The sequence below is a fragment of the Mycteria americana genome, chromosome 1 (genome assembly GCF_035582795.1).
Source record: "Mycteria americana isolate JAX WOST 10 ecotype Jacksonville Zoo and Gardens chromosome 1, USCA_MyAme_1.0, whole genome shotgun sequence".
NCBI lineage: Eukaryota > Metazoa > Chordata > Aves > Ciconiiformes > Ciconiidae > Mycteria > Mycteria americana.
Window position 1 is genome coordinate 164,502,353 of NC_134365.1, and position 12,513 is coordinate 164,514,865.

At 37.4% G+C, this 12,513-nt stretch overlaps 2 protein-coding genes across 4 annotated transcripts in view; one reads left to right on the top strand and one right to left on the bottom strand.

Annotated features, from left to right (window-relative positions):
* Nucleotides 1-12,513, bottom strand: part of DNAJC3 (DnaJ heat shock protein family (Hsp40) member C3) — a 157,504-nt gene that overhangs the window by 88,239 nt on the left and 56,752 nt on the right. The gene's annotated exons all lie outside the window — the stretch shown is intronic.
* UGGT2 (UDP-glucose glycoprotein glucosyltransferase 2) overlaps nucleotides 1-12,513 on the top strand; it is a 92,924-nt gene that overhangs the window by 69,163 nt on the left and 11,248 nt on the right. For all 3 annotated transcript variants that reach the window (XM_075526547.1, XM_075526556.1, XM_075526565.1), the window contains 3 exons: nucleotides 3,985-4,069; nucleotides 6,360-6,445; nucleotides 11,167-11,265. In XM_075526547.1, coding sequence (XP_075382662.1) covers nucleotides 3,985-4,069; nucleotides 6,360-6,445; nucleotides 11,167-11,265 — 270 coding nt within the window. The remainder of the gene's footprint in view (nucleotides 1-3,984; nucleotides 4,070-6,359; nucleotides 6,446-11,166; nucleotides 11,266-12,513) is intronic.

The window sequence follows — 12,513 nt, forward strand, 5'->3', positions numbered from 1 at the left end:
GGAAAATGAATCTGAAAGTGCAGCACATTTTGAAAAGACCTGACAATACTGAAGGAAAATGAGCAAAAATAACATGAAAAAAAAAAGAACAAGAAGCAAATTATTATTTGAAGTTTATAAGAGATACCTTATTTCCTGATAGTGTAAGTTGTTGTTTGGTTGTTCCATGTGTTCTTGAAGGCATTTGGATATGCTAATGTATAATAAGCCTAAGCTGCTCAGCTAGAGTTGATGCTAGCCAAGTCTCTTGCTATACAGCTACACAGCTACCAGACACTTGCCCTGTCAGTTCCAAGCATGCTTAGCGTTATCATGCAACAGCCCGCACCAAATTCTGTAGAAATGTCACTCATGGTTCTGTTGATTAATATTTTGGCATTCCCAACATACTTAACATGTAATTCCAAGAATATGTCCACTGGAGCATTGCTAGCTTTCCAGCAGCATCTTGATCAGCTGGAGCAAGTGCCATCAATTTCCCTCTCATAATTTTTTTTTTTAGCCCTGAGAATGCCTCTGAATGCAGTGTTATTGATGGGTGGCATCTTTTTTTAACAGGAGCATTATATTTGTTTCAGCTCTAGGCTTTTTTCTTCAATTAATTTGGAGTGTTTCTTAGTCATCTAAGTCATCTAAGAATCACTGTGGTTACACCTTCACCTTAGGATTTAGAAGTACCCTTCAGTTCTGTACCCTGGCTGCATGTTGACCGCCACACTTCCCTCTCTTGGAAGAAACCTCTGTACATGGAAAGAAGTCACGTTGTGCTCCAGTAACTGGCGTTTAGTTGCCACCTATATGGCTTATAGATCTGTAATTTCCATGGTCGATTTTCATATGAGGAACATGCACTAGCTGTCATTCCAAGTATTCCTTAGAAGTATCATCTTTTTCTCGTGTTTTATGTAGCGGCATAGATCTGTAGCGTATGAGGGCTTCCTCCTTGAAGCTTTGGATCCGATCCCTTCTAAAGCAAGAGCATTGTTTTATTTTATTTCAGCTTCAGTTCTTAACACCCCCCACCCCCCCACCCGTAATTCTGTGGGCTGAAACAGGTCTATTTTCTTACAAAATATTTATTATTACTTGGAGTTCAGCAACACATAGTTCCATATGATGTTTAGTCATCAGCTACTATTAAAAAATGAAAAAATTGATGAACATGTTTGCTGTTTTGAATATTTAGTTAATGCATCAATTTCAGTGTTACAGGAAGAAATGTTAACAGGAAATGTTAACTTTCATTCAATTTGTTTGCAATTTTCAGTTTTTTGTTTTTCTAGAAACCACTCACAATCTGTTGAAAAGGCAGAAAAACATAGTCTTTACCCTAAGAAGTTCACTTAATTTCCACCAACTGTAGCTATATCGTTTGTCTAATTTAACATTCAATTCCTAAGATATATAAAGTGATTTATGAAAGATATCAGTGTAAAAAAAATGTAGTGACCTTTAGTTGAATTAAAAAATGAAACAAAATGAAACAAACCCGCTCTACTTTCTAGGTTGGATCAAAGGAAACTTAAAACATCTGCAGTTTTTTAAGATTACTGATTTTCCCTAAGAAGTAGGGAAATGAGCTTAATTGAGCTCAGCTAAGTTATGTAAAATTAATACTTGATGAGGAATCTAAACAATAACGCTTATTTCATTTAATTATTACAAGCCATAGGCTTAGAGTACAACAGCTAAAGTATGGTTGGGAGGCTGTACCAGGATCTTTGCTGTTACTTTTAGTGATAACAGTATTAATGGTATTAAATTGCTATCAGAACTCAAGCAACTATTTGACAGGATGGAATTTTGCCAAGAGGCATTGCAGGATATTCTCCATCCTCATATACTAGTCATGTCCTCTCCTGTTGAACTGTTGCAACTGTTGAACAGTATGCAAGACATTTTGCTTGGATTTAAAAAGGAAATTGTGCCTACTTTCAGTGAGTTTGCAAACTAAGTTACACTAACAGCGTTCAGTACCTTTTGGACAAAACCCAAAATCCTTACTGGATTTGTTAAGGCAGTTTACAAATCATGATCCCAGTTCTTCAAAACCCCAGGTCACATTCAAAACCTTATTCACATGATTGCTCATTTGAAATGTGCATCTGTTATATGAATAAAATTATAACATGCTGAATATCATATGGATAGAGACCGAGAAAGGAGGAGAGGTCCTGTATAAGGTTCAGCACACTGATTTAAAATTAGAGGACAGTATGATGGACTTGGTTTTCTTTCAGAGATACACCTACCTAAAAACAAGTGAATAACCTCATCTGTAAGTAGCCATTGAGCACATAGTTGGGTGGCTAGGAATCGAAATGAAGAGAGGTACTTGGTCAGGAAAAGAAGTTACCATAGTGTAATAGTAGGAAGTATACAAAGATGTGAATGGAGAAACAGATAAATCGGATCTTGAGACCAACATTAAGTGTCCAAGGTAACTAATGGTAACTATGACTATTTTCAGTACATTATTCATACTGGGACAGAAATTCATCACACTGAGTGCTGTGCAGAGTAAAACAATTGGCACTTGGTAAAGGTGGAGCCGACAGTGAGGGATCCACAGAAGAGATTTAGGGACACAATATGATGTTATTAAACTTACAGCCAAACCAAACACTTTGAGAATATTGTAAAGACTTTGGAAAATCATCTTCATCAGCAGAGCTGCAGAGCTAGCTACAGAATTCATAACACAGAGATTTTGAGGTAACCGAGTGAATGATAGAGAAAGTTTTGATTGTGTAAAAACTGAGGGCAAAAATGGGAACGCTGTGCCAGCTGCTGCCATTTCTGCTATCAACAGTTTGTGTTTCACTCTAGTTTTACTATTTTAGAGCTTTTTAATGACACGCTTTATTTAAAATGGAGATCTGTGCCCTTTTATGTTGAGTACTGTACATCCCTGTGATAAAAAGACAGTTCTTGGCCAAGTGTTCGTAAATGCAGTATTTTAAAAGTGTGAAAATGAAACTAAATCAGAGAGTAGAAAAGTCAGGATAATCCTGAACATCGTTTTGTGCCAGAATCAGCCATCTGTATGAAACTGAGTAATCATAGGCACATTTTACAGAAATGTATTAAATAGAAAATTCAGATAAATATATAAAATCCTATCACTTTTAGATAGGTAATATGAAACAGATTGAAACAAGATTTTAATACTTTTGTTTTCTAGGCAAAAAAAAATCAAGCCTAAGGGGTAGCAGATTACTTTCTTAAACCGATTTTTTGTATGCATAGCCTTAGCAAGAGGAAACCACATAATGCTGTTAAAAGACAGAAAGGATTGAAGGAAAAATATATGGATTATTGAGGTATAAAAGCTATGAAATTTGAGAATTATGTTATTACACTGTATCACAGAGTGACAGTAACATTTTTCATACTTGTTACTCAGTGGACTGCAGTACAGTTTTGAGATGCCTGAATGGCTTTAAACTGATGTTCAGTAGGGCAGATGTTCATGTGGTGCCTTGCACAGCCATGTCTTTAGGGGTACAGTTACCAAAGTCAACCTGTTGAAAGCCAATCTTTACTATCTCAGCACTGTGATGAAGCTTTCTCTAGACTTTTTAAAGCAGATTTATTTTAAAAGTATATTTAATGCCGTCACACAGCAATTTCTAACATGTTTTCCATATTTGAAAAAGAAAATGTAGTTTATATTTGAATGTAATATGTACCTGTATAGTACATAATAATGTATTCAGCTCTAGGTTGCTGCATTTTTTCATTGGTTGATAAAATTTCCTGTGAAAATCCAAATTAAAAGTGAGGGCTACTAGTGCGGACAATGTCTAGTGATGAATAAAACTCAGAAAGTTTCTGAAGTTAAGATATAATTAGGTGCAAGTGAAGAAATTTTGTTTCTATAAATATCAGCAATCTTAAACCTTATACTCTAATTAAACAGGAGTAATAATGCATGTTTTAATGAGCCAGTACATTTGCATGGGTTTTTTTTCCTCCTCACAGGCATGAAGGAACAGATTCTGTAGCTGACCTGGCAGATGTTATCGTGGTATTAAACAACTTTAGAAGCAAAATTATCAAAGTCCAAGTATGTAAAAAGATACCTTTTTTTGGTCTGCAGTATTTCCTTATATGAAATATGACTAATGCTTACATGTCTTAGGCTATATTTAATTGGAAGATGTATACTGAAATATATAATTTAGATTTTGTATAATTAAATAGAGAAGGGTGTGCAAATTAATGTGGTTAATTTGATCCGATCAGGTTATACTAGTTGCATGGGAGATTGTTAAAGAGCTGATAAAATAATACATCCATGTGCGTAACATAGATGGGATTTATCTCATCTAGCTTAAGGTGTCTAAGAGTGTAGTCTGGGTGCCTTAAACTCCCTTTCTGCTTATTAAAATGAGAAAGACAGTCCCAAGGACTGCTCATCCCAGCTCGCGTATGTATTTAAACCAAGCGGATGACCACCTCTTGAGACATCCAGTTCTCTCCTGTGACTGGGAAGGGATTTTACATGAAGTCCAGATACCAGAGTGGAAGTTCAAGTTAGGTATGTTGAATTGTACCCTAAGCTGCCAAATTTGTGTAAATGAAATTACGTTACTTTCATTCTTAAAGAGGTATTCAAAAGAGATAATGAAACATGAGTTGTTATTATTAAGGAAAAAGAACCTCACAGGATTATGTTTTCCACTATTTTGTAAACAACATTTTGTGTAGGTGTACTTGGTACATTGTATCCTAATTTTTAGACATTGAGAAGGAGAGAGAACAATGTAAACATCAGTACAACGGGAATTTTTGAAACCACATATATGACTCTCTTCGCCAGTCCTGTAACTGAAAGTTTCCAGAACCTGGAGAAAATGTGTAACTCTCTGGAGCTTGATGAGCCTGCCTTTAAACACAGTGAAGGGGTAAAAGGGTGCCATTTGGGTCAAAATAGGAAAATTATTCTATGTGAAAGGTGGTGCATATTAAGCTTATAACTAGAATATGTAAGCTCTATCACTCAGTTGAACTGTAGAATCACTTCAGCAATACCTAGGATGTGGCTTCAGAAGCATTAGCTAGAACGACGTATGATTTAGTGTGAACAGAAATCTGTAAGCGTTAGCTTGACAGTATAAACGTGTGAAATTAATATGGTTAGAATTCAATATGTTCAAACATTTAGTGTTTTAGAAGCTGTTTGGGTCTCAAAACAATCAGGTTTCTTTTAATCAAGGAAATTAAGGTCAGCAAACAAAATTAATTTGTAGCCTTTATTAAGCATCTGGGTAAGACAGCAGAAATAGCTTAAGTTAGATGGGAGAGCTTATGTTTCAGCAACACATTTGTCACTTTCTGCTTGTGAAAGGCTTACGAGAATCACAGTTTCCCTTCAGGTAAGTTCCATGCATGGTGCGACACCCTGCTACCCTTGCAGGAGTAGGGAAGTGATCGTGCCCCTGTACTCGGCACTGGTGAGGCCGCACCTCGAATCCTGTGTTCAGTTTTGGGCCCCCCACTACAAGAGAGACATTGAGGTGCTGGAGCGTGTCCAGAGAAGGGCAACGAAGCTGGTGAAGGGTCTGGAGCACAAGTCTGATGAGGAGCGGCTGAGGGAACTGGGGTTGTTTAGCCTGGAGAAAAGGAGGCTGAGGGGAGACCTTATCGCTCTCTACAACTACCTGAAAGGAGGTTGTCGAGAGGTGGGGGTTGGTCTCTTCTCCCAGGTAACAAGTGATAGGACAAGAGGAAATGGCCTCAAGTTGCACCAGGGGAGGTTTAGACTGGATATTAGGAAATTTTACTTCACTGAAAGGGTTATCAAGCACTGGAACAGGCTGCCCAGGGAAGTGGTTGAGTCGCCATCCCTGGAAGTATTTAAAAGATGTTTGGATGAGGTGCTCAGGGACATGGTGTAGTGGTGGTCTTGGTAGTGCTAGGTTTACGGTTGGACTCGATGATCTTAAAGGTCTTTTCCAACCTATACGATTCTGTGATTCTTCTGCCAGCTAATGGCTGGACCACAAACCCATGAAGGAGGAAAATGAGATATGATTCCCCACACTATTAGTTACTGTTTGCATAAAGAAGTACAGAGGACTTGAACATGCTGTTTGATTTATTAATCACCATTTAATTTTTCATAATTGATTACTTTTCTTCTTATTACAGTATGTTCTGTACATAGTTCAAAAGTATGAAATTACATTTTTACAGTTCCATGTAATGTGGTTCAGTATTTTACTGCAATAGAAATGGGTATGTTGGTCCAGCTCTAGCCAGTAAGTACACCATAGTTAGATATCACAACTGAAGTAGTAATTATTATCAACTAACTTCCCAAATTACACAAATACATTTATTTTAATGACTAGGTACAGAAAAAGCCTGATAAAATGAATGAAGATCTCCTTACTGATGGAACAACAGGAAAAAAAGGAAACTGGGAATCAGTTACAAGGTAATGCATAATTTGCTTCTACTTAAACCGTGCCAGGACATACTTATTATTACTCATAGCAAGTAAGCGTTTCTTACTTGATAGTGATACAAATATGTAAAAAGGCTCCCCAAGAGATTTATAATATAAATAAAAGAGGGGGAAAGACAAGCTATAATGTTTAGTACGTCGCATTATTTCCTTTTTAATCCCTCCTTTGCATTTCTATTTCTTGTTCGTTTTCTCCATTGGCATTATTTTTATTTTGTTGTGGCAGCGAATCAATCCCAATGTGAAAATCTCAGCCAGTAATGTGGTACTCAGATGTATCAAACTGAACATCAAAAAGCAGGCTATGATGCTGCGTGTCTGCTGCTAGACATAATTTATGAAAGCTCAAGAAGTGTTTTTGTATTTGTCAATAAAATACCTTTTACTTTAAAGTTTGAGTTCTATAAATAATTGGAATAAACGTCTCAAGCTTTACATTTGCGGCTAATAACATTGTAGTATTTCTAATTTGCTGTTGTTGTGGTTTAACCCCAGGTGGCAACTAAGCACCACAGAGCCGCTCGCTCACCCTCCCCCCACCCCAGGTGGGATGCGGGAGAGAATAAGGAAAAAAAAAAAAGTAAAACCCGTGGGTTGAGATAAAGACAGTTTAATAGGACAGCAGAGGAAGAGAAAATAATAATAACAATGATAAAAAAATGTACAAAACGAGTGATGCACAATGCAATTGCTCACCACCCGCCAACCGATGCCCAGCCAGTCCCCAAGCAGTGATTGCTGCCCCCTGGCCAACTCCCACCCCAGTTTCTATACTGAGCATGACGCCATATGGTATGGAATAGCCCTTTGGCCAGTTGGGGTCAGCTGTCCTGGCTGTGCCCCCTCCCAGCTTCTTGTGCGCCTGGCAGAGCATGGGAAGCTGAAAAGTCCTTGATTTAGTATAAGCACTACTTAGCAACAACTAAACCATCAGTGTGTTATCACATTATTCTCATACTAAATCCAAAACACAGCACTGTATTAGCTACTGGGAAGAAAATTAACTCTGTCCCAGCTGAAACCAGGACCATTGTAAATGGTATATAGCATTGTAAAATGTTGTTTTCAGTTGCTGATAATGTTGCTTATAATTATGTTGTCTGTGGATGGTGTGTGGTTCAGGCTGATTTTTTTTTATTTGAATTTAGTTTTTATTAATAAGATACAAATTCCTATGAAATTGTTATATCATTTTTGAGAATGAGATAAGGGCAAAAAAGGATGTTTCATCTTTGCTTAGAAAAATAGTTTTAGGGGTTTTTTTAATAGACTAGTATATCTGTGATCTGGATCAGAACATGAGGTGTTGTATCACTTTCCAAGACATGTTAATTGTCCTATTGAGAGCATCTCAATCAGATGACCAACATATTTTAGAAACAGTGGCCTGGATGCTTTCTGAGCGTTCTTTCCTTGTAACACTTCAGAGACCTTTTTCACAAGAAACATCTCAAAAAGATAATGTTCTCAAGCGTGAAAGTTGGCGGTGCTGGCAAAAGTACTTACTGAATTCCCAATTATTTGATTTGTCAATGTCAAAGAAGAATGAGCTTGGGTCTTTAATCTGGAATGCTGGTAACACAATAAATCCATCCACTCTTTCCAGGTGATGATAATTCCTCTTCTGGATCTTCAAGGCTGTTGGGGGGAGGACTTAATTTGCAATACATTGTTTCTATACTGGACTCCATCCACTCTGTAGGAAACACTCATGTTTGCTCTCGGAAGGTCTGATTTCCAGTACAGGTTGTTTCTGCAATATGCTACAAAGTGCTAAACTGTCATGGCTGTATAATTGCAAAGGCAAAGAACTGAAGTTAATGCCTTCTGAAACAACCAGTTCAAGGCTAATGACTTGGCTGTGTAAACAGCTTAATCCGAGTAATCATAGATCTTTTTGCCCTGAAAGAAAAAAGAAATTGCAGTAGCAATAAGGCCCATAAGTACCTTTAAGCATTCGAGATTTAGCATCGAGGTAAAGTCTGATTCCTCCATTGTGCAGGAGAACATCTTTGGACTATAATTCAGCTAGTAAGAAAGGGATAATGTCAGTATGAGGGATTTAAGGAGAATGGCTTTTTCATCACTACTTTCTCCATACCCTAAAGACTTTCTGGCCCCAAACGACTGCTGTGAGACTCAAAAAAGGTTTTCTTCCATTTTCAGTAGCCTTGGGAATGGTTGTCAGTCACAAAGACTGTTAAAGAAGATAAAGAAAAAGCATAGCAGTTCTACTTTATCTAGTAAACAGTTGACCCCAATTAATCCTCAGCACGCATGTTTCTTGTTAGATGCAGGACTGGCTTCTGTTTCAGCTTTATCATCTCTCCTGACAAGGCCTCTTGTATCTCAAGTACCTGGACATTTTATTGAGTCTCTGTTGCTGATTTTATGTTTATCACCATTTATCCACAGATGATTTTACCGTTACAATATTGACTAGATTCAGAAAGCCTTCCAGACTACTATACTACAACTCTCAAAAATTTCTTCCTGAAAGCACAGGTCAGGGAAGTGGACCCACATTTCTGCACAAAGGTGGCCTCCTTTGCAGAATGATGATAGTTGAAGGAATTTTTCATCGTCTTCAAGCTTCCCACTTCTAACTGGCTGCATGAAAGGATGTATGCGCAGTGGTCAAAATCTTAGCTCCCTCTAAGAAGATTACAAGGCCAGAGATCTCACGATCTTCTAGGTCTGGTCTTTTTTCACAGTGGGTTGGTTCATCAGCGTGCATCAGGTGCAGAGCTTGGCTGGGCTATTGAAACCTTCTCAGCCAATAAAGTTTATTTGCTCTTCCCATTGATTCAAGGTTGTGGCTCAGGGGCTTGATTTGAGGCCTGCTGTTTGTCTGTCAGCTTCTTCCTATCTAGGAACTTGTCAAATATCCTTCCCCTTTGATATGGCAGAATGAAACATCTATCATGCCAGCACATTGTTCATTACAGGAATCATCGTGTGCTTTGACATGGGACATGTGTGCATACCGCATCGCCCAAGTCCTTTCATAACTGAACTGGCCTTCTCCAATTGACTGCTTTTCCCAGGTGACCTCACAGGTTAACCCAGCCATCTTCAGAGCCGCTTGTTCCATTTGGAAGATCTCTGCCTTCTGTAAAGCTTTGCATAATCAATATTTTCAAGATCCTTGTCTCAAAAACTGATTTTCTTTTTCACATCTGTCTTTGTAGTCACACGTGGTGATGGTTGCATTATAAAGAGCTTGACGTTCTTTCAGTCCTGCTATCACTAAGTATAAGAAATGGGACAGAAAGTCAGAAAGACAGGAGACAGACTGCTTGGGACTGTGAACTGCAGTGTATTTAGCCTGTGAGAACTCAGTGCTAGCTGAGGGGTTATCTTCTTCAGAGATGTCACACCATGCAGTCAGTGCCGCTCCAGTGATGTCCCTTTCTTTTGCATTTGCTATAGTCCTGATCAGGTAGGACTGTGCTATCTCCTCTTAGCATTGCTGAGTGAAAAGAGCGTGGGTTTCTCAAAAGATTATTCACACCACTTACACACATTGCAGCCTTCTGAGATTTCAGCTTTGTATTAGTGATGTGAATTCTTTTAAGTATGTTCGAGATCTGAGACTTTTCTCATTTGTTCTTGAAGATTATGAGGGATACTTATTTTTATACTTTTTAAAGTATACTTTTAAAAGGGATCTAACCAGAAGAAAAATTAATAGGAGTGACTCACACAATCTAAGTGTGTGAGGAGTGACTCACCTCAAAAAAAAGACTATTGAGGTGATTCTCCAACAGTATCAAGCCTTACTGTAACCAGTTTGGCTAAGGCAGCCTTTGCAGCCCTGAGCTCTGTAAAACAGAGCTCTGAGGGAGACTGCAGCCACCATCTGTTTGTGCTGGAAGGCATACATGATTAAAAAACCAATCCTGGTAGACTTTGGTATTCAAAGCAAGCAAAGAATGTTGTGCAGCAGAAACAGAAAACCTCTGGACAACGTACCTCAAAGATCTAGGGTAGCTTATAGGGAGAGTAATTGGATGAATTTAAGGAAGAATTCAGCAAGTATTATGAAAAACACTCGGGGAAATCCCATCACCACGGACCACTGAATGTTATGAGACTATTCTGCGAAAGGCTACTACTCCTTGGCCTTGTCATTTGCTGTTGGTAAGGTACTGAGCTAAATATCTGGTTTGGCCTGGTGTGGCCATCTTCATATTATGTTCAGTCTGTATTTTAGAGTATACATTCAGCTCAACCACCTATGGGGCTACGCAGACATCCCTCACCTCAAGAACATGCATTGGTTCTTGTGATATAGAATGCACGTGACTGAAGCTTGAAAAAATAACTGTTACTGATTTTAAAAATAACCAGTTCAAGATATTTTGGCTGTGTGTATTTATGATTTTTGCTTTGATAAAACATGGAGTTCTTGTCAAATTTGGGTTCTGTTTGATTGAAAATATTGGAGACTGCAGTTGTGCCACCATTTGTCCTGAGTGACTGTGTATGAGATGTTGCTCCCAAAAGATTTTGGTATCATAGGCATGTGCAGTGAGAGTAGAATATAAATGTATTCAGTTACTATAGGATGAGTATTTCTTTTATGTATTTTCTTACTTTCGATTCCTTACGAGCTTAATGGTAATGTAGCAGTATTTTCTTTCTGCTATGTATACTTTATATAATATTTTGGGCGGTTTTTTTCTTAGATTTTCAGAAGAAATTCCAACAGAAGAGAAGGAAAAGAGAACTGATATTCTTAACATTTTTTCAGTCGCTTCAGGCCATTTATATGAACGTTTTTTAAGGTAAGGAAAGATAAAAAGGAAACGAGAATTTAATAGGGATACTGTAAACGTTCATCTTAAAATTAAGCAGCTTAAAGAAACTGACTTTTTTAACAAGGTGTAAAGAATAAATTGTTAAAACATAGAAAAGTTCTACAGAGTGAGGACCAAATTAATCTTTGTTTGAGAACAAAGTGATTCAATGTATAGATGTTCAAGAATACCATTATTCTTTGAAGAAAGAAAAATGTTCTCCGTGTGTTTCATGAGTGCATGTGCAAAGTGTGAACATAAAGGATGAAGTTCAGCCTCTCTTATAAAGACATAACAGCAGTGACTTCATTAGAGTTGTATCTATTTATATTTAGTCCGAACTATGGATACTACTATACGCACATATGGCCTTACTCACCTCAGTGTTCATTCAATAAGCAATGATTGCTTTGAAGGAATTTTTACAGTATTGCCTAACCTGTTCACGACCATCTCTGTTACTTTTCTGATTTCTATGAGCACTTGTCTACAGGTGTCAGATTTAGTGATTTTTCCTATTCTAAAATGGAATTTCACAATCCTTTCATGTGTATTTATTTGGAAAGTAGTATTTTGTATGTATTAATTTTTATTTCTTAGTACTATGACACAGTTTGAACATCTGCATTTCTTTCCTTCAACCTATAACAACCTTTATAAAGGGAAAGACTCATTTATTTTGAAGATGAAAAAAATTACTTTTAAAACATTCTACGTGCTTCTTTACCTTATTTTAAGGTTTATTATTCCTTGATTTTTAAGGCAGACTTGGCCTCTTCATATGGTTGTAAGGCATTGCTTATCTGTCTGGTTACACCGAACAAATGCCACAACCGCAAAAAAATTGAACCCAAGGTAGTGACTTAACTTTTCCACATACCTGGAATTTTTTACAGTTATCAAGGGTTTTCTGAAGAGGATCTTAACTTGAACTATGCTTTCTCTTTCCCACTTTTTTCTTTTTTCTTTTCAGCAACATATTAATTGTTATTCTAATTTTGTCAGGCACCTCTCTTAGAATAAAACTTTTTAACAGATCCACTTTTGAAACTGTTCCCTCTAACATTGCATAGTCAATACGGATCAAATAAATCCATGTCAAACTAGTCTTGAACACATGCTCTTTAAAACTTTTTATTAGAAGTAGACAGAAATTTCTGATTAAACTCGGTTAAGGAAAACTATACTTAGAAAGTTTTAGCACCTTTTAGGTGCAATTGAAATGTAATCACCTGT